Raw genomic sequence first — 23,723 nt, 5'->3', positions numbered from 1 at the left:
AGTATTCCCCGGTGGAACTCAATGAATGCTTGTTAGTATCTCTAGCTTCTTAGAAAGGAGGATTTATTAGGATTAACTTCCCAAAGCCCATACATTATGTATGCATACCCAAATGACCCATCAGAGCTAGTACTGGGTAGGCCCCACAGTCAGGTATATATGTATAGTGAGAGGTTCACCAACAGCAGCAAAGATAATTGTGTCTGGTCAACACAGAGCTTGATGAACACCTGGGGAGCATTCACCGACCTATGTCAACCTAAATAACGGGGAGCGAGTCACTTACACTACAAATAATCACACTACAGGAGGGACCTCGGACCTCCGCTCCATGTCTGGCTCCTTACCCCCTTGGAATGTGGTTATTCTATAAGTCCCCTTAGTTGTCAAAAATATAAAATGTTACATTCAATGTTTCACTCAATCATTCAGTAATTAGTAGTAGTTACAGTAATTGTTCTATTTTTCTAATTATATAGATATTTTTTCTTAAATAATATTTTTATCCCACAATTGTGTGCAAAGAAGCTTTGATCAGTGGCCAACAGCACCAAACTGGGCTTCTCCCGGGTATGAGTGCCTATAGTGTGACACGAGACATTGCTGGAAAAGAGTGTGTGTGCTTAACAAATCTCCCAATCTATGTCAATTTACTTATTTATTGGGGTAGTATGGGGAGTATCAATGCGAAGGGGCCCTCGATAACACCACCACCATGTGTTTCGGGAGTGATCGATATTGTGTTGCCAGATCCAATTCATTTGTGTGTCTCCTTTCCACAGGGACCCACAGGACGACGTTGACGAAGGGAATACAATGTATTTTGTTGCCACATTGATCTCCAGCATTCATCCCGGCCGAAACTTGCTACCGTAAATCACGAGTCAACCAGGACAGCCCCCTCCCCCCCCCGCCTTCCGCCATGATAGCCAATCACCTGACACTCCTCCTGATGCTCTCCATCCTGTGGCCCAGCGTCGCCCTGCCTTTGGCTCCCAGGAACATAAGGAATCTGTTTGGCATGTCGGAGGGTGATGGACGGATACTGCAGCGCTCCAAACGAGGATGGATGTGGAATCAATTCTTTCTGCTAGAGGAGTACGCGGGAAACGACCATCAGTACGTCGGCAAGGTAATGTGTCAGAACGCAGTTGGGTAACAGAGCCCCCCCCCCCCGCGGATGCTTTAGCTTGTTAACCCATTAAGACCTGAGGTACGATTCTACAAATGTTTTCAAAATCCTAACAGTTTTATGAAACACTTATGTTGCTATAATATCAGTGTTGCTCAAACTTTTTAAGGACCACCAGAATGATATGTATTTGGCCGCGGACCCTCATCTCAAAATATGTTGTTCCAACCCTGAAGCACAGATTTTAGTTAAAAATGTTCGCTTCAAACATATATATATGTATTCAAAAATGTGCACACATTTTCATGATTTTCTAAAAATATTTTTGAATAGCCAAAGTATAAAATAATGGAAAGTGGTTACACAGATGCGGTTCCGGTCTTAATGGGTTAAAGGAATGCTTGATGGTACACTAATTGTACATTGCAGCATGTACACGTGCAACATCACCACCCACAGTTCTCCCATCGCGTTTCACCAAATTCATTCATGTGCAACTCTGACATGAATGTCACCTCACATCAACATTTAATTAATTTTTCCTGCTGCGCAGTGCAGATGTCATTGATGAGGATGCTTTGACATTTGCTGTGGAAAAGAGCACAATGAGTGGCCCTTTCAGCAGCTCATTTGAAGGCCTTGTTTGGCATCATCACACATACAGTAGTAAGGCTATACACATCACAGAGCCACGTGGCACTGTAATCACAGCCTCAGTCGTTTCGAAGGCATGTGACAATTGATGGCAACCATTCCATTCCAAGGACAACACCATCCTCTTGCAATACAATCGGATGGATGGCAAAACGGTGCGAGTAGCAGGCTACCGTAGTCAAATACATCAGGGTTATTCCACCACATGCATGGCTACTACTGTCAAAGATGGCTGGTATATAAAGTCACTTAGTAATACCATCAATATTTATTGAACTTTATACATTGCTGCTGCTTCGCTCTCTACCACTGGGCTCGATTCAGAGTTCTCCACAGAGAGAGCGAGACAGACAGACAGACAGACAGACAGACAGACAGACAGACAGACAGACAGACAGACAGACAGACAGACAGACAGACAGACAGACAGACAGACAGACAGACAGACAGACAGACAGACAGACAGACAGACAGACAGACAGACAGAGTTAGAGAGAGAGAGAGAGAGAGAGAGAGAGAGAGAGAGAGAGAGAGAGGGAGAGAGAAAATGGACCAGAAGCAATAGCACTTAACAGGCGCAGCATGAAGCCTGCTAAGCCCTGGTGGTCTGAAGACCATTTAATGGCCTTTGCAGTGCACCATGGGAGGCCTTGTTTATTTCACATGAAATCAAGCATTCGCTGCACCCCCCCCCCCCCACCACCACCACCAGCACTACCACCATACACACGCGTGCACGCACAAACAAACATGCACGCACGCACGCAGACACACACACACACACACACAGACACACACACACACACAGACACACACACACACACACACACACACACACACACACACACACACACACACACACACACACACACACACACACACACACACACACACACACACACGCGCACACACACACACACACACACACACACACACTTGAACTAAGCATTCAGACGCAAGGTAGTCTGGGATGCTTTTGACCAGAGATGAGTAAATAAATAGAACGAGAGGCTGACCATAATTTGTTATATGAAATTATCGGTTCTGTACTTCCAAAATAATTGAGTCAATCTAATCTAAGTAATGCCTCATTTTATAGCTCTGACTTTCTACTTTCAAAAAAGACTATTTTAATAATCCTCCGACATTGACATTGTCGCCCTTGAGTCACTGTTTCTTCCTCCATTGACATGTTTTATCCTGTGCACCCGTCATTCCGCTTATTAACTCTGGTGTAAAATACGGGTGTAAACTCTGGTGTAAAACACCGAATAGGTGTAAAACCTATTCAGTGTACTGAAACACAAATGTCAGCCGGCCAATCAGTTACCAGGTGGTTTCATTTAACAGCTGACAGCCGAGCAGAACCTATACTTCCTCTTCCTTCAGAATGGATCGGAGCAAGCAGTGAAAACTAGGCCGTACATTGTGCAAGACAAACTAGCTTTCACTGTGCTTACTGAGGTTCGACCCAATGTTTCAGATAATGCTAAATGAGCTGAAAAGAAGGAAGTTATAGAGACGTTTTTAGCACTTAGATTTCTTTTTTCCGTTTTATTTTTGTTTCCACCACGCAGACAAAACACGCTGCATTCATCCTCACTCATTAATGTGTAGCCCAGAGTGGCATTTGTTGTTTCTAATATTATGGAACAATATGCAATGGATGTGCTTGCATCCGGGAGTAAAAGCCCTTTAAACCTCTCATTTAGACTGACTTCCAGACTGCCGTTAACAAGTGTGAGCACTCAGAAAACCCAGACGCGGTGCCCTACTTCTTTACGGGGGTCTGTGAACTGTGAACACAATCGGGAACTTTATAATCTGGAGCATTTTGAGCAGTGGGTTTTGAAGTGAACGAAATCCCATTAAATTTCCCGGGGTACCTTGTATTATATTGTGCTTGGTAAACACAACATGCTGCCCAAAATTGGAATATTCCAGCAGTGACAGTGTAGCCAGCTTGCTCACTCTCGTGTGTTATTGTTTGACAATGGGCATCTTCAAGGTTTTACAAGGTCTTGCTCAAAGATATTACCGCATTACTTTACAATCTACATGATAATGCGAAGCAGACGAGACAGGTGGTTTTGCGATGTTAGTTTAATCTACATAAGAGCATTACTTTTCACTCGGATCTTGGGAAAGAGAGGCATAGATAGAAGAGAGAGAGAGAGAGAGAGAGAGAGAGAGAGAGAGAGAGAGAGAGAGAGAGAGAGAGAGAGAGAGAGAGAGAGAGAGAGAGAGTAATTACCCTGTATCCATTCTGAGCTCTATTTTGCTATCTCCACTTTGCAGCACTGAGCAATGCTCACAACAGACCTGACAAGAATTGCCAATGCTTTTGGTGCTTTACCGACAATTCCTCAGTGTTTGTGCAAAGGCAATTTAACTCATCAAGTCTCTCTTCTGTGCTTGTGTTGCAAGGCTATGAAAAGGCAGTGTTTGTGCTTTGAGTCCTTGAAAGGGAAGCCATTAAAGCTATACAAATTTGATTTTGTCACGGCTTTGTGGGAACTCATTGTGCGGCACTTTTTTCAAGATTTTCATTGCAAACTTCACCCGGGCTTATGCAATCTGTTTCCTGCACTATACTGTAACGCAGAGGCCACTTCACCTAATCAACCAAAACCAACAGCTTGGTTTAGGACTGAATGCAGCAGATGCACGATGTGGCTAACAGACCACAGAACATTCAGGCACATCATCTGTTTTTTAAAGTAAAATAGGCTGGCCCAGAAAAAGCTATGCCTGCATGTTTGTTTGATAGATACAATTATGAATCATATAGGAACTATGAAAAGTGTGGGTGGAGGGAGCGTTTACAGGGCATTCAGCATGACAAATTAAAACCCTACTATTTATAGTATGCAGCACATATTTATCTGTTAGGCCGATGTGTACTATACAGCATTTGGGTTCATTACATGATTTACAACCTGCAAGTTAATAATACCATTGATTTACATAGTGCAAAACTATTTATTTTCTTAAAGCAATATTTAGGACACTTTGGCAGAGGTTTGGGTTGTGTCGTTACCATGATGTAACTACTCCATTTGACGAGATATATCGTTCTGTTGATTAGAAATTAATAATACTCCCCATTGACTTCCATTGTATGGTGAACAGCTCTCAAAGTCACTCTTTTAGCACATAGAGGGAACGCAAACAAAGCTGATTCTGACAATATATAACATTATATAACAATATATAACATCACAAAACCCGATATGTAATTTAACTTACCTGTAATTTAACTAATTTAACTTCCTGTTGATTTTACTATTTGAAGATCCAGATCCGCCGATCCAGTCCGGGTCTTCTTCCTTCCTTCATCCACAGAAAATGGCTAAATCAACGTGAAGTTGGTATTTTGAAATTGGAATCATAATTACAAAGTTGAATATAAACTTTAGAATGGAGAATTTAAGGTTATGAACAGATAACATCGTACTGATTGCCCTTGCAGAAGCTCTGTCTATGATTGCTAAGATGTCCATGACCATTACCCTTTCTGAAAGGAAGATACAAACCCAAGCTTTAATTTGGATAGGAAGTGATTTGCAAATCAGCCTGAGAGGTGACAAGGCTGAGGCAGAATTCTAAAAAGCAAAATCGTATAGCAAATTGTATAACTGTAATCCATTGTAGTGACAGTGAAAGGCAAGGCCTGCAGCAGACACTGAATGCATACAGTCAGTTCAGATCATTCCATATGGCTGGCATCACATGGTATGGCCACCCGGACTGAAATAACTCCCCATCGCTCACTTGACTCTGGTCGCCTCAGCGCCTGCACTGGATGTGACTGCATGTTCCGTTCATGGTGAGTGGAGGGCGCATGGATCAAGTCAGACCAGTCAAATGATGCATTTGAATCATGCTGGTAACATCCAAAAGTCCTACTATAAGTTGCTAGTGCTTTATTGAATGATATGTCAACTTGTGACAACCAAGCAGTGGCATTGTTCAGTGCAACATAGAAGTTAAAGATACTTTGGTGCGGGCTACTGTGCTAACAAGTGGCTCACATTGCATCACCCACTCATGCATGAGAAGACACTGGGGGAATACCGCCGTAATGAAGAGATGATTTACTAAAGTGTGAAAGCGATATAGCCATGGGGAAGCGATCTGCTTGCACATGATGATTAGGGAGCTGCCTTTATGAAGACATGCAATAACTAGCATTTGCTTTTTCCTAGCATTGTCAAAATGATACAGTGAATAAAATCACACGTTTAGAGAGAGAGAGAGAGAGAGAGAGAGAGAGAGAGAGAGAGAGAGAGAGAGAGAGAGAGAGAGAGAGAGAGAGAGAGAGATTTTCAATATCTGCCAATTTTCTTTGTTTCTGGCAATTCTAGCTTAGCGTAAATATATTATGCTTAACTTTATAATCTATAAATATAGAGAAGTAGGCTACTGATTGTATTTGGCCTTGGTCCTCATTTGAGTCATTCAGCTTGAGATGACAAAAAGTAAAACGTTTTTTTTAAAGTTAAAATCTTAAACAATTTGGAAATCTGGTGGCATCACACACTACAGTAATGGTTTGGGGGGGATTTGTGGCTGTCTCTGATGGCCATCCTGGAAATGTTTGGTTCTTAACTTGTGTGTGTATTGTTTTTGCCCGCCTCCTTGTTATTTCCCACCTCACCTGTGTCTGATCCTTGATTGCTGATTGCTGTGAAGACTGATTTTCTCTCTGTGGCGCGCAACTCCCACCACGCCAATCCACTCAGACAACAGTGATCATCCAGATAAATCAAACATTATCACGGTGGCGCCGAACAACCTGTGAGCAAATTGGGAGGCTTAAGATTGGATCTTTGAACCCCTCACACTAGAGGATAATCTTTCAACAAAATCGCTCCGAATCTAAACTGGGGTAGGGATACCCCCACCCCCCCCCGACTGTCGTAACCCCTAATAACCCTACCTCAAATACCTATTCTTGACTATCTTGTAGTGTGCACATACTGACAATCACCTTTATGTTTCACCACTACTGTGCTTCATGGAATGTTATTTTTATCTATTTTAACCCATTCAATCCGGGAACACATCTGTATCACTTGGGATTTCTTCTTACTCATCACTGACAACATCAGCTAGATGCCTACAGGGACGTACAGCATGTTCATGCAGAACAGCCTACAGTATAAGCTCAGTGTGTTGCTCCGAGTAACTTCAACAGGACACTCGTTGGCTGCTGCTGATAACCTGTGTCCTTCGATTGTGCGGGTGGAGTAACTTCTTTGACCACTATACATCACGGTGCCACCCACAATGCCAAATGCAGAACGGAGGGTTGATGTTAAAGTTGAGGGCACATTGCTAGGTCACGCACATGCTGTCACGTTTCTGTCTTACATCCCAATTTGTGACTGTTGACATTGCAACATAATTTGCTCCTGTGTAGTACGCTAGCATTGTCATTTAAAAATGTGAAGCCACAAACTAGCGCTCCAAATGTATCTGCAGACAGAACTGATCTCTGTATAGTAAAAGAGCTTGAGCACTTTTTTCCCTCAGTTACTGAATTGTGATACTAGCATCAATTCCTTGGAGATGGATGAGTCATAGGTGACTCGTTTTGCACATTTCATGCACACTAATGGAGCGTGTTACCCATATTCAACTCCCTGTGCAGTGAACCACTGTTCTGTTCTCAGCCAGTGACACCGTCAAATGTCAAACGTCAGAGTTTGACATTCCACTGTTTGAAAATGTGGACACTTCGGACAAAATATGAAAAGTCAATGATGGTTTTCAAGTAACGGAAAACATGTTAATTCAATAAGTCATCTTTGCTTAAATTAGCAAATTAGCATTGTTTTTGTGATTAGACTCATGTATAGGCCTACTCTTGGGATGAATGAACAGATGAATTCCAGGTAGCAAAAGATTTACAAAAATTCACAAACAAGCCTTTGGAATAAAACATTTACAATTCTTGAGGTTAACAACGTAACTAGACATACCAGATCTGCGCATCTTATCTGACTTATCTGTACTTGCTTGGCTGCTGCATTAACAGAAAAATCGGAGATGTACCACAGAGTGTTTGTTTACTGAATTTCAGATTTCTGAACTGATAACGCTTGTCTGCTTTGTTCTCCATCATTATTATGTTGTGGATTTGATCGAACAAGTGGGGGATTTTCTTGGGAGCAGTTTGATTGTGTGAGCATCAATTATAGTAACCGAGATAAAGAAGAGCAGACGCTAGGCTTGGTTCTGTACTGGTGTGTGTGTGCGTGTGTCCATGTGCGTGCATGCTTGTACAGTATCTGTGCGAGAAAATGCATTTGTGAATATTAGTTAATTAAACCTTGAATTTGAAGTTTACATACTTTGTACCCTCCTCCTTAAACCCTATTAGTTGACCGGAGACCCCCAGGGCTCTACTCTATACACGAATCCACGGAGCGCTGCCCTGCGCGCAGCCATTGCTGCGGTGTCAACGCTCCGCAGACGCGACACCGCAGCAATGGCCGCCTACAGGCGCCTACAGGCAGCTACAGGCAGCGCGTCTGTGGATTCGTCTATACTAATCTATACCTGTTTTCTCTCTGCACTGAATATCTCAGCCGAAAGTACTACTGTACTTACTACTTAAACCCTTTTGCTCTTTGGGGGAGCATAGGTCATTCATGAATTTCTTCCAGCTGGTTCGGTGTTGGGGCGATCTTCTCTGCTTCCTTCCAAGATCACTTCTCTATCTACAATCTCACAATGCGGAACCACATGATACGCTTGTAGAAGTGATTATTCATTCATTCATTCATTGTAGAAATTTACTTTGGGAGGAGATTGTCAAATCATAAACGTTGGTTTCATTGAAAGCTTTTGCAATTACATTGAAGTGAAGTGTTCTGTTTGTTCTGAGATGTTATTCCTTTCAGCAGAACTTCAAAACAATGAAACTGCCTCTGAATTAAGTTTCCGTCGCTGCTGTTGTAAACATAGGGCGTAGTTTAGGCCCGCTTTATAGAATCTCATATATTTCAGTGAGTTCAGTTCAGGATCTAATCCCACCAGAGCTTTCTCTCATATCTCTCTCTCCCTACTGTATGCTGTCTCCCTCTCACCTAACTGCCTGTCTCACATAACCATGCAAGCTACTGTATGTGGAGTAAATTGTTCCGTAGGGAAAAAAATAAGACATTTTGCTAGGTAGATGGTATGTAGTAGAGCAAAATGGCCACAGAGTGAATAATGATCAATGGATCAATTGGCCCAATTATTATATATGTTGTATGTGCAGTCCACCTTTATCTGATCATCCCTTTACTTTTCAATGTTTTTCAGCTACACTCCAATGTGGACAGAGGCAAAGGGAACGTGAAGTACATTCTCACTGGGGAAGGGGCGGGCACCCTGTTCCTGATCGATGAAAAGTCAGGGGACATTCACGCCACCAAGCGGCTGGACCGGGAGGAAAAAGACATGTACACACTCCGCGCCAAGATTGTGGACAGGAACACGAATCTTGATCTGGAGCCAGACACAGAGTTCAACATCAAAATCCATGATATCAACGACAATGAGCCAAAGTTCGAGAAGGAAATCTACTTCGCCCGTGTTCCTGAGATGTCTGAAGTTGGTAAGATCCTTATTAGGTCCTTATCTATTAATATGAACAAAAGGAGCAAACCTTTCCAATAAATATTGAGGATCTGTTGGATATGTTTCTTTAATGTGTATTTACATATTCTGTAGCCACTAAAAAAGACATGTCCGGGCAGATATAGTCAAAACAAGTTGCCTATTGCCTTAACAAGTAAGAGTTCTGACAATAATGAAATACGTTCTGAATGAATAAATCTGTTGAGCAAGAGATGTGTCCTGCAATAGAGTACAGAAGTCCTGACGTCAAAGCCACACCCCCTCGGTCACAAAGGTCACAAAACGTTATTTTGGAAAGCAACAACTATGTTTTCAGTGTTAACTTTAAAATACATAAATACTGGTAAATTTCTAATGCCTTTATAATTTTGTCAGGGGAAGACATTTGCAACTAAAAAATTATGTTAAAGAAGTAAATCACATTTATTTGGAATGGATACGTGGAAACATAATCAGTGAAAAATTATATAAATTTAAACGGTTACACAGTATGAATTTAATGTTTATTTTTCATGAATTGCATCTGTTTCACAAGCTAGATCTGTAAAAGGATAAGGATAATTCCTTTAACAGGTCCGTTCATGAAAGTCCTTGCGGTCTTGTTTCCAATGAGGGCCTGTGAGCAATTAGGGGTTAAGAGTCTTGCTCAGGGACAAATGTACATACCTTGATAAACCAAACAGGTTAAAATGTAGATGGCTGTTTTGACTACACATTCTCACTACCAGGTCGTCATCTGGGCAAATGAGTTGGGCAACATCTGCCAGAATAGGTGTTAACATTTTGTTAAAACTAAACTAATTACCTGGTTGGGAAGAAATTATAAATCATGTGGTTTTGTCTGATTACCGAATGACATGCCATTTTTAGGTACTCGATGCGATCATACGTGCAAGGACGTACGCACGCACGCACGCACGCACGCACGCACGCACGCACGCACGCACGCACGCACACACACACACACACACACACACACACACACACACACACACACACACACACACACACACACCTTTCTACAGGCAAATAAATGCCTTATATTTGTTGGAAGAGTGTGTGCTTAATAAAGCAAGCAAGCCAGCCATGAAGCTGGCTCCCCTTTTATGGTGTCAGTGCAGGGACAAAGTGGGACAGATGTTCAGGCATTCATTAGTATGCATGGAGACATTCTGCCCCAACAGGACACAGCAGAGGGCCTCACAATGCCAAGGACAGTATTTGCAATTTGTCTTAGCATTATTGGAGAGGCATGTTGTGTGGATTAACTAAAGCATAACACATACAACAAATGGTTTTAATCAAAATGGCAAAATATGCCATTTTGTGAGAGTAGAGGCCATTTTTCTATTATTGTGTTGGCGTGGCTATACTCTAATGTTATATGCTTTCCTTGTTTAGTTTAGTTTAGTTGGTTGTCTGGGTATAATAAAGGCATGCAGTGAGGCACCCAATATACTTTGTGTTTGTTGAGGCTTGCTGGCAGGGTTCCATGCTAGTTTCTGCATGCTGATCTCCAACACAAACAAAACCACAACTGCTCAGTATTCCAGTGGAAGACCAAAGGAGACAATTAATGATCTACTCTGTAATAGTACAACGCAGGCAGGCAGGTTGATTGATTGATTGATTGATTGATTGATTGATTGATTGATTGATTGATTGATTGATTGATTGATTGATTGATTGATTGATTGATTGATTGATTGATTGATTGATTAATTCAGATGCTTGTGGGCACCTTAACACGATACGGCCGGTGTTACAATCCTTTCCCCATGTTGTGTTATTTGAAAGAATGTTTAATTTGTAAGGACACTTGTTAATTTGCACTTAGTTAACATTTATATTCTATCAATAAATATAAAATATAAGTACTATCACCCAAACAACCCTGAAATATTTTTCACAACTCATATTGTGAATATATTCTTTTGGATGAATACTTGTGAATTCATAATCTCACATCCACCATTCCCACGTTTGCATCTCAGTAATTTATTCATTTGTTTTCTTATTTACATGGTTTGAGTGTGAGATGCTTGACTTGGAGGATTACATTTGAACATAACAAAATACAATAAGAACGTTGCTCTTCTTTCGTAAAAATCTTCCCTGTTAGCCAGATATAGATATTGATCATGCTTATTTCCTAGTGAACCCATTAAAACTGGGAAAGCATCTATGTCATTTTAGATATTAACCAATTTAATCATTATTTTATACTTTGGCTATTCAAAAATAGCAGATATACAAGCTCATAACTCATTTAGCTCATCTCTATTGCATTTAGCTACTTATCAACACTGCCTTTTAATGTGAGTTGATTTTGTCTACTCTGTTATTTGACAGGTACGTCTGTTGCCACGGTAACGGCCACTGATGCTGACGATCAAACATATGGGAACAGCGCCCAACTTGTTTACAGTATCCTGCAGGGACAGCCATATTTTTCTGTGGATTCTGAAACCGGTAAGCTATCGCCCACCAGACATTAAACTGATAAGCTATCACCCAGGCCAGCACTACACATACATGACACTAGTAGTAAGCTATCACCCACCAAAAATACATGAAACTGATACGCTACAGTATCACCCACCAACCATGCATGAAACTGGTAAGCTATCACCCACCAGTACATGCAATTAAAATAATAAGCTGCTTGAGTTCTGCAAGCGTGTAAATACATGTGCAGCTCTGCTCAGTGATGCTTGCTTGTTCTGAAAATGAGAATCAGACAAAAATAGGCCAATACAATTTATCTAACTATGCTCTTCATTTTAAAGAGACTTAAAAAAGTCTGTCTGTGAGTCTGTGAGTTTGGGGCTAGTCTTGCTAACTGCTGGACTGACAGACAGACAGACAGACAGACAGACAGACAGACATATAGACATGCACGCACGCACGCTACACAAACAAACTTGCCTTGACTATGAATTATTTGTGCTACTAAATGTTCTCTTCAGGCACCATCAAGACGGCCCTGCCCGGCATGGACAGGGAGGTGAAGGAGAACTACCAGGTTGTCATCCAGGCTAAAGACATGGCTGGACAGATGGGGGGGCTCTCAGGGACCACCACGGTCAGCATCACTCTGTCAGACGTCAACGACAGCCCGCCACGCTTCTTCAACCGTAAGATGCTATTGTCCCCTTTTCCCCATAAACACTCTCTCTCTCTCTCTCTCTCTCTCTCTCTCTCTCTCTTACACATGCATGAACCAAGCAAGCACACACATATACACTGACAAACACATGTGCAATGCAGGCGCATACACACACAGAGATCAAAACTTGTATTAATTTATCTGAAGATTCCTTTCGTATGACGGTGGTGGAGTCTAAGGAAATCGGTGACACGATTGGTCGGATCAAAGCAGACGACCCAGATGTTGGCCCCAACGCTGAGATGGACTACAGCATTGTGGGCGGTCACGACATGTTCAACATCGTCACAGACAAGGCCACGCAAGAGGGGGTCATCACAGTTAAAAAGGTAATTGAACATATAATTTTAAATGCTGGAAATCATTCAAATAATCAATCAAGTAATCAATCAATCAATCAATCAATCAATCAATCAATCAATCAATCAATCAATCAATCAATCAATCAATCCAAATAAAAAATTGATAATTAAATCAATATTCACCAATGTCAATGTAACACGGGTGAAGAGTAAGCAAGAAAAAAATATATTTTATTAGGATTCAAAGAGAATCAGCAATATGAGAAAAACTAAATTCAGAGGATAGCACTTAAAAGCCTTATTAAAAATGTGTATTTCCAAATTGGTCCACGGAGTGAAACAAACATTATAAACACATGGAAATAAATAACGAAAATAATCATAACAAATAATAGAAAGTTACAACATCTCTAGTATCACTTAAAATAAAATCCAATTTACCTAAACTTAATAGACAGAACTAAAACAAACAAAACAATCTACATGTCGCACTTATTACTTCAAGGCCATCATCAGTTATGTCCATAAAGCCTCCTTCACTCTAACAAAAAAACTAAAACAAGCATTTGATTGGCTTTGTTTCTTAAATGGAGATTGTTCCATTATGAAACCATTGTATAAAAATGTTTCTAGCCATTTTACTCCACCCTACATGACATAATGCTTGCTCTTGCATTAGAAATTATCTGCATTAAAATTATGAGTGTTCTTAAACATCTATAGTACATGAAAAGTCATGTACTCTAGCACATTTCTGTGTATAATGTCATACACTGATTACGTTTCAGCTATTTTACTCTGGCCTCTACTGGCAATAGGCCTATGTGTGTCCTTGAAGGAGAATTTAGCTTGTAGATAATGTCATTCTGTGATACTTGCGTTACGCCGTTTTGTGTTTAAGTTTGAACTCATGGCATGATGACTGAGAATATTTGGATTAATATCTCATCCAGGTAGTTGTACAACCCAAGGTTCTAACATAGTCTTGCTTTGTGGCCATAAACATACCACATTTCCCTCTTCTGCTATCACAATTTCCATAAAAGGTACTTTTCTTCCTTTTTTACTTTCAAGAGCTGCTTCTTTGCAGTCAGAGCAGATTGGAAGACACTCTGCCTTAGCTCTTTTTTGTATAAGATCTTCAATATCAGTATCCCTGCTCATCGTTTTATTTATTTTTTACAATTATTTCATCAGGTTGACAGAAGGTGAGATGAAGGGTGCTGTTTTCTATTTAAAATGGCCGTAGTCCTGTTTTTTGTTGTTGTTCTTAACGTCTACAACCTTGATTCCTCCGGCCCACGGCTCTTTTCATCCTTCAGCCACTGGATTATGAGACTAAGAAGGACTACGAGTTCAAGGTGGAAGTGAGAAACACATACCTGGACTCGCGGTATCTCCAGGGGGTGCAGTTCAAGGACCATGCCACGGTGCGGGTGACGGTGGAGGACGTGGATGAGCCGCCCACCTTCACCAGGAACCCCTACATCATCGACGTGCACGAGGACACGACGGCCGGCAGCTTTGTGGCCGTCGTATCGGCACGGGACCCAGACGCCGCCAACGAACCGGTCAAGTGAGTCATACACAAATCCTTCTTAACAGAGTTGACCGGGTGCCCTCTGTGGGATGGGCAATAAAACCCACTCAAACACAAACAAATCCATAGGAGAGGTTCTTTCTTTTGAACTTTATTTGTAATAATCCTCAACCTTTAGCAGTTCCTCACCAGGGGTCATTGTGTCTGGAAAGTGTGTACGAAAATAATGATGCTGGGCAACAAGAACTGAAATTCTTGCCACTGACATAACAGAGCTATACTTACTCAGGGAAGCATTTGAATTGTGATCTTAACACAGTACCACTTGTCATCAAACCCTTAACATGTAGAAAAATATGCCTGAACTCTGAACCAGGTTAACTGTCATGGCAGACGTACCACTGTGGCGTCAAACTAGCCCTCCTCTCACCTTTTTTGTAATTTATTCTGTTCTGCTATCCAGCACTCAAATTTAAGTAAAGTGTTGAGTAAACGTTTTGCAATCAAGGGAGTACGTGTGATGATTTATCCTGGTAAAGCAATTGGTTTTCTGTACCAAGTCTTGTTATCCCAGTTTTAATTACCATGGCACAGGAATCAATAACAAAAGCAAGCTACACATGGCAACTAAACACTATAGATGCAAAGTGTCCTCTCTTAGGGGAGAGTGAGTGTGAAAATGGGCTCACTTGGCCAGATCTAACCCATCAGCACGGCCGTTTGTGTCACCATGGAAACAAATTATTCATGGTGTCCCTCCTGGAGATTCCCCTTTGGAAAGATGAAGTAAATACAGACACTGTTTGTTTCCCCCAGAATTATGTAAGACCTCTCTTGTGTCACGGCACAAAGTCAAAGTGAAAGAGTGTAATTTGCTAGATCGATGGTGCTTGCTCTGTGTTGACGTTCCTCACATATGGCGCCTGCCTGTCATTGCAGAGATATGCCGCTCTCTGCCTTGGTGCCACATATTGTGTTGCATATTCAAATGTCAGTGGAACATGTTAAGTGGACCATGATAAATGAGGGGCCACTGAGACTGAGAGGGATGTATAATTTCCTGACAAAATATTTGATGGAATAAATGGCCTGTTGGAAACTGGGCACATAAAATATATGCATACAGTATGTATTTGTTACTGTGTGAATAACTGTTACAGCTTGATTGCTCTGTACCGATAACCTCTTGTGAGGGAGTTCTAATCATAACCCTAAAGGGCTTGTGGTAATTGTGCTTCATCAAATATAATTTCAGCTTAAAGAGGTCTTGATCGGACATCATGTAGCTGATACCAGACACATGCAAACACAGGAGCCAACCGGTGCCCGAGCACCTTCTAGATTGGCTTCAAAGGACAAAGTGCAATTTTCTTACACCTTCATAATGTCCTCAATCATATCACTCATGCATGCGTGATATGTAGCCATACACTATATGGATTGTCTGTGTGCCCACTACAAAATAGGCAGTGATATTGTGCATCACAGTATTGATACTTAAATGTAACGGCACACACTCACGGAAACAGCGGCCATTTTTACAGTTCCCAAATGTCACGTACATGGCACTGCTGATACAATATGCCTTGATTGGGTCTGATCCCAATCATTGAGATTGGGCCCCTGGTTATCCCTATAAATGTTACGAGAGTGCGGACTGGCCAACAACACCAACTCGAGACCCCTGAACATGACATGTGACAAATTAGACATTTGTCACATTGTGACGATTGGATTACAGTGTTTGAGGGTTAGGGTTAGGGACTTATTTCCCCTAAAATATATGTTCTTGTATTAGGGCATTAACGAATAGTGATTTATGGTATTCGAATTATTCGACCCAAAAGTATTCGAATAGTCGATTATTATTATTATTATAATTTTTTTCAATGGCATTGATGACTCGACTCAAGGAATGCGAGTTGACGTCACACCAGAGCTCACAGCTGTGTGTCTGCTCTAGAAAAGACACTTTAAAAAAAAAATACTTAAAAAAAAACAAAAAAAACTTTTTTTTTTTTTTTAATTTTTTTAATAATCGAATAGTGGTTTGATAGTCGAATAGTCGGTTTGATATTCGAATATTCGACTATTCTGTGAATGCCCTATCTTGTATTTGTGAATAGAATCCTTAAAATCATTACTGAACTTGTTATGCATTTCATTCATTAGTTTATTTGTATTAGGGACAATATGGAAAATACATGAACCTCAAGCAAAGGAAATATTTCTAGTATTTGTGAATGGAATCCTTAAAATGTAATCATTACTAAACATTTAATTAATTTAATTTACTAGTTAATTTCAGAGCAGCATGAGATAAGCAGCATTATACATTATTGTTTGCACTAAATGGATGTCCAAATACAAAATGTTGTTAAGTCTAAAAAATACATATTTGAGTATCACAATGATGATAATAATTCCCTGTCCATAACTTTCAGTGTTTGTTTATGAGCTAATCTAATTGGTTGTGTTAGCTTGAGAACAACATGATATGCAGTAATGAAAATACATCGTAGAAGGCTTCAGCTGTTAATAAATCCTAATATTTAAAATAGGTTATATTCCACCATGGCACATCTTTTAGATATAATAAGGATAATTCCTTTTAACAGGACGTTCATGAAAGTCCTTGCGGGCTTGTTTCCAATGAGGGCCTGTGAGCAATTAGGGGTTAAGAGTCTTGCTCAGGGACAAATTTCATTTCATCGACACATATGCTGGCGTGGCCTGGAATCGTACCTGGGGCAGTCAGGGCCTCTGGCTCCCTAGGCGGGCTCACTAACCACTCAGCTATGGCCGCCCCATATATACCTTTTACATGTAAGAATGTATTTAAACTCATCAACATAAGTTATAGTTTGTCAATCTAATGTATATATTATTTTTTTCTTATTTAGAAAATAAATTACATTGTCACTGTGTTCTCAATGTTCAGAGTGGGACATGATCAACTTAGCCATGTGTTTTCCATGTGCAAGACTGAGTCTTCTGCATGCATCAGGGTCTCCACACTGTCACACAGAGATGGAAGATCATATGCACTGTACAACAATGGTCCAAAGATGGAACCACTCCCAGTCCCATAATGCAGGCTCTTAGAGATGATATGTTATCTTTTATCCAAAACACTAAGAGCAAGGTAGGACTGAATCGAATGAAGTAAATTAACAGAGGGCTTTAATTTAGACAACTTAGAGAGAAGTAGGAGTGATTGACCATATCAAATGCCTTGCACAGGTCCCAGAAACACGGCACCCACCTCCCCTCCTGCTCATTTTGTTTAGATACTCCATTGACCGTCATACAGATCTGGAGAGGCTGTTTAACATCGACTCCACCAACGGCACCATCACCACGCTGAAAGCACTGGACAGAGAAATGACCAAATGGCACAACATCTCTGTGGTCGCCACGGAAATAAGTAATTCTTCTTTTATGTTCTGCCTCATTTCATATGATCTATATCTGTTTAATATCTAGCTTCACCTACCAGTAATTAGACCTCTTACAGTATGTGTGTGATGCTATCTTGTCAGTATTAGCATGGATATGTGATTGCGTGATTCTATCTCTTAAATATTAGCTACAGTATACTGCTACTGATTATATTACATTATAATCACTAGCAGTGAGTCCCAATTGAATTGGCATTGACCTAGGATTTTGTCTTGAATACAGGAGACAATATTTGAAATATGAATTATTGTACTATGAACCTGCCAACTACTGTTGTCAATTTAGTTTTTCTCATCAGGCTATCTGTCTGTCTGTCTGTCTGTCTGTCTGTCTGTCTGTCTGTCTGTCTGTCTGTCTGTCTGTCTGTCTGTCTGTCTGTCTGTCTGTCTGTCTGTCTGTCTGTCTGTCTGTCTGTGTGTGTGTGTGTGTGTGTGTGTGTGTGTGTGTGTGTGTGTGTGTGTGTGTGTGTGTGTGTGTGTGTGTGTGTGTGTGTGTGTGTCTTTTTTATATATTTCTGTTTCAGATAACCCACGGCAGACAACTCGAGTGGCAGTATTCATCAAAGTGCTGGATGTTAATGATAATGCACCAGAATTTGCAATGTCCTATGACTCATTTGTCTGTGAGAACGTCAAAGCAGGACAGGTGATTTAATCTCATAATTAATCAAATCACATTATAAATATTGGAGGAATTAGTGTGTCAATGACAATGTCATAACGTAAGTGAAACTGAAAACTGTGTGGAAAACAAAAGACAGGCATGAATGACCATTTGAACAGTTCCTATTTTATACTTCTCACAGTTGATTCAGACAATAAGTGCAGTTGACACGGATGAGCCCCTCGTTGGACACAAGTTTGTCTTCAGTATCAGCTCCACCAACCCAAACTTCACCATAGAAGACAGGGAAGGTAAATGTACTTTTAAACGTATGCTGTAGCATCTGGAATAATGTTACTCGCTGTGGGAGGAAAATATTTGTAATTATATTTAATTGAAGTGCCATTACATGCCAGTGACATAAATATTGCTAAACCAGGTTCAAGATGGGGGTGAATGCTAGAAAATGTAAAATACTTAAAATACCTAATCAAAAAGTGCTGTCAGTTGTCAATTGCATGTAGCTAAACCTCCAGATTTCCAGTGGGGTTTTTTGTTTTGTTTTAGAAGTTGTATTCAGAGCTGTATTCCAAATGCCACATCTATTTATAAGCTTTTATAAGAACATCAACTGAAGTTCAACTTAAAGTGTATTGACACTTCACATGGTGAAATTATTTTGTGCAAGCTTCCCACAAATTGCAGTTACATCAATTAACCCTGCAAGACCCGGATATATTTCTACATGCAAAAAAAAAATTTCAACCTTTCAGATGGTGTTGTAGGAGTACTTTGGAGAGGAAAATATAATGTTTTTAAAAAATATATAGTTTTCGTAAGGTTTTATTGAAATGTTGTAATATTACAACATTGGGTCTAACGGGTAACAGAATTTCCTATAGGCCATTTTTACTCACTGTCAGAATAACATGGCAAATGTCTATATACTTCACTAAAACAACTTAAGGGTTCATTTATATGGTTATGGTTTATTATTTGGCCTCAGAACAATATACATTATGAATAATATTTGGCCTCAGAACAGTACATTATGAATAATAACATCAATAAGCCATATTTTTAAGATTGTATTTTATTTTAGTCGATGTCCACATCACTCTCTCCATTCATTACAATATCCAACACGTCCCTTGCAGTGAAGCGAGGCTCTCTCCTTGCTTGTGGCATTCTGAAATGAAAATAAAGACATACCTTTAGTACATTAGTAGCACATCTCACTGCAGGTACATATTTCACAAGTCACACAATACTGTCTGGCCAACCTATTGTGCTTTGCTTATCCTCACAAAGGCTAAGCACCATCATCACTGATGGTGCTTCGCCTAACAAAGGGATTGAGGATGGCTGTAAGTGGGCAATCCCCAGCACCCATCACATGAACAATGATGAGAGAGTCTTAACTGGGCGACTCCCATATGAACAATTACCATACACTGATTGCTAATCACAAACATTACCAAAATGTTTTGCTAAAACATTATAGGCAATGAAATGTTATAAGCTAATGCAGTATATTTGTCTTCAAGCACAATTGGTTACAAAATACAAATTGGTATATGTATGTGTGTGTGTGTGTGTGTGTGTGTGTGTGTGTGTGTGTGTGTGTGTGTGTGTGTGTGTGTGTGTGTGTGTGTGTGTGTGTGTGTGTGTGTGTGTGTGTGTGTGTGTGTGTGTGTGTATATATATATATATATATATATATATATATATATATATATATATATATATATATATATATATTAATGCAATGTGGGGGAAATACACATATAACTGTATAAATGTATTGTGAAAACTAATAATAATAATAATAATAATAATCCACTCCATTCCACTCTGCCAGATGAACAGGTGCATTGCTATTTGCTACCACCATGACCCAATGTTGTAAAAATACAACAAGTATAAAGCATGCTCTAATTTACATTTGGGGGATATCTTTCACAATAACAACATATGTACATGTTCTAGACATTCTAATGATCACCCAAAAAAATATTACAGACATTTTACTTACTTTTTTGTGAGGAATCCTGTCCAGTGAAAAAGAGATTTTTCTTCCTTCAAGGATTTTCAAGTTGTGACATTTCCTGCCTCTATGGGGGGTATTTATATGCAAATATCCTGGCCACTGACATTGCAAGACTAAACAATAGGATCCAATGATGATGTTTAAGTGAAAAAAATAACTGGAAAACTAATTATTTATACACTTTTTTTTATAAAATACAAATGTTGTATTATTACAACAGCGGGTCTTGCAGGGTTAAAGGATAACTGAGACCAGGCCTTCTGAGACGGTGTCATTGTTGCATTGTGCATTATTAACTGATTTGAACAGCAGAATGCCAACTTGTGCCTGCTGAGGTTCCAGAGGAACCATATAAATAATCACCCTCCTCTCTCTTTCCCACATGGATACTCTACAGCAAGTTTCACCGTTGCAATTTTCCCTCTAGGGATCATTAGGGGAAATAGCCATGAGAAATATAATCCTAAAATAAAACCACCTCCATCTTGACGCACAATGGTAGCACAGCTAGCTAGATTCAGCCATTGATCAAGAACCAGTGTCACGGCATGTTTGCTGCAGTACTGCTGCATTGTTCCTGTCAGATAACTCAATTTATGTTCGACGTGTCAGCACAATAACCCTGGCATCGCATTGCTGGGCAAGTTGATAACTGCTGCTTGTACATAACAACACAGCGTCAGTGCAGGATAGTATAGAATGCATTGATAAACACCACTCAAGACAGTTTTGCAAAGTTTGCAGGGTGACACTTTGTTGCTTTCTAGACGTCTTAAAAGTCGCCTTCGTCCTGTGCGTCTCCACTGACAGATAACACGGCCAATATCCTGACGAGAAGGGCCGGGTTCAGCCGGAGAGAGATGAGCGTGTACTTCCTGCCCGTGGTCATCTCGGACAACGATTACCCCATCCAGAGCAGCACCAGCACGCTCGTTGTGCGCGTGTGCTCCTGCGACAGCCGCGGCAACATGCAGTCGTGCAACCCTGAGGTCCTGCCCTTTTCAGACGGGCTGATCACTGGAGCCCTGGTGGCCATCCTGCTCTGTGTCATCATACTGCTTAGTGAGTGTGTGTGTGTGTGTGTGTGTGTGTGTGTGTGTGTGTGTGTGTGTGTGTGTGTGTGTGTGTGTGTGTGTGCGCGCGTGTGTCCCAAAAGTAATTGTGGTGCCATCCCACTATCGAAGACCGCCCTTAAGTCTTTGTATTGGTTCTGGTATACTTTTTTTTGTTGCAGTTTTTGTCGTTTTTTTTTGTATCTCTGAATTGTTTCCACACAGTTTTAGCCCTGATGTATTGGTAGGCAAGTTCTCTGATATGTCTGGCTTCGCAAGATTACATGTCTACATGGGCAGCCTTTCCCCCTGTGCATGTTACACACAATCAAATGTATGTTCCTTTCAATTCTTCCATGTTTCTGTGGCTCTCATTCAACCCGTACCCCTCCCTCAGAAATCCGCAACTCATGCGAGCTTATTGGCACTGACAGACTTACCCACGCACTCAGCATCTCCCTGTTCTATAACTCCCTGCCAGTCACCTGTCTGGTGGCTGTGGAGAGATTTAATTGTGTTCAGATTGAGCATGCTGAAGGTTGAAACCCCTTTTTGCTCTCCTCTGAAGCGAAATATCATGACATCTGCTCATTATCCAACGGCTTTTCTAGCTTGAACTCCTATGACAGTCTGTCTTCCCACCTATCTCTGACATGTGACGTCAAACATTTTTTCAATAGTTTTTTTCCCCGTTGCCTTACATTTTGGCTCACTGCAGAGCTTCCTGTGTCGTAGGAACAGTTGGAGCTGTTGGAAAGTAGAATCCTCCTCCACCCTAAAAGTGAAGGTAATTAACACGTGGTTGGAGGCAAGCAAAAAATACTCCGTGAACCTGCTGAGAGGAAAAAAGGGGAAAGGAAGTGCATAGGATTCTGGTGGTGGGGGGTGCAGTGGATGAGTGAAGCAGGGTTTTTAGTTGTCCTGAATGAGAACTTCCAGGAGAATTATGAACTCACACGCACTCTCGTCTGCTTGGTGTCAGGGGGGGTTCTTCCAATTACTTTTTTATAGCAATTCTGTGTGTTTTGTTCTTATAATTTTTCCTGCTGAATCTTTAGTAAGAGGAGATGAATGCTTGAGGCAGTGGTGGGGATTTATCACTGATAGCAAAATGTGTCTCCACTTGCTCGCGCCACTGTGCTCTTTAATGCATGACACATGTGAGCAGGTACAAGTCTTAAACTGAACACTCTCTCTGTTGTGTATTTCTTTTTCCTTATCTTGCCTCCCCTCCCTCGCAGTGATCGTGGTGCTGTTTGCGGCCCTGCGGCGACAGAGGAAGAAGGAGCCTCTGATCCTCTCCAAGGAGGACGTGCGGGACAACGTAGTCAGCTACAACGACGAGGGTGGCGGTGAGGAGGACACGCAGGCCTTCGACATCGGCACGCTACGCAACGCGGAGGTGATAGACGCCAACAAGATGCGGCGGGACATCATCCCTGAGATGCTGTTTCCCTTCCGCCGGGCGTCGCCCATCAACGCCAACGTTCGGGACTTCATCAGCGGCCGGCTGCGGGAGAACGACGTGGACCCCACGGCGCCGCCGTACGACTCGCTGGCCACGTATGCCTACGAGGGCAGCGGCTCGCTGGCAGAGTCTCTGAGCTCGCTGGAGTCGGCCGCTACTGAGAGCGACCACGAGTACGATTATCTCAGCGGCTGGGGGCCACCATTCAAGAAGCTGGCCGAAATGTACATAGGCAAGAGCCCCACCCGGGACACCTAGTGTACAGAGACGAGACAAGGAGACAGATTTGAATACATCCCCACTCTTGTCTTTTCCTTTTCAATGTTATTATCCCTCCTTCAAGCTCTGTGCACCTCTCTTTCACTTTTCAGGGCTGTCACTTTTAACTTGAAATTAGAACGTTGATTGATTCTGATGAAGTATTGCATTCTTAAATTGTAACATACAAGCTAAGCGGTATGTCTGTCCTTCCGTCCGCCCGTCCGTCCTGTCTTTATCTCCGCCAGGCTGAAGGCAGGGGAGATAATCTTTGCAGCTAATCTGGCAAACCACTGCATAGCATCAAATTCTCTTGTGCACACTGCCAATCCCCGATTACTATTATCATTACAATGTATTTATTTAGTTTTTTGTGTGTGTGTGTGTGTGAATTATTC

The 23,723-nt window shown here is 41.2% G+C and overlaps 1 protein-coding gene across 2 annotated transcripts; it reads left to right on the top strand.

The window, feature by feature from the left end:
- Nucleotides 1-922: 922 nt before the first annotated feature.
- LOC308077506 (cadherin-10-like) lies at nucleotides 923-23,325 on the top strand (the record flags this gene model as incomplete). 2 transcript variants are annotated; one of them, XM_080418238.1, is made up of 11 exons in its annotated part: nucleotides 923-1,132; nucleotides 9,104-9,398; nucleotides 11,774-11,893; nucleotides 12,391-12,558; nucleotides 12,738-12,919; nucleotides 14,215-14,468; nucleotides 17,723-17,859; nucleotides 18,418-18,539; nucleotides 18,700-18,808; nucleotides 21,358-21,609; nucleotides 22,841-23,325. In XM_080418238.1, the coding sequence occupies 11 exons, from the start codon at nucleotides 923-925 to the stop codon at nucleotides 23,323-23,325; spliced, it is 2,334 nt and encodes a 777-aa protein (XP_080274364.1). The 2 variants fall into 2 exon arrangements, with proteins under 2 accessions (XP_080274364.1, XP_080274363.1); XM_080418237.1 differs by having other exon boundaries at nucleotides 17,723-17,905; nucleotides 18,392-18,539.
- Nucleotides 23,326-23,723: the final 398 nt, after the last annotated feature.

The sequence above is a fragment of the Gymnoscopelus braueri genome (assembly GCF_963280865.1).
Source record: "Gymnoscopelus braueri genome assembly, chromosome: 21".
In the NCBI taxonomy this organism is placed as follows: domain Eukaryota; kingdom Metazoa; phylum Chordata; class Actinopteri; order Myctophiformes; family Myctophidae; genus Gymnoscopelus; species Gymnoscopelus braueri.
Note: the sequence above shows the minus strand (reverse complement) of the source record. Positions and strands in the feature narration are given on the sequence as shown.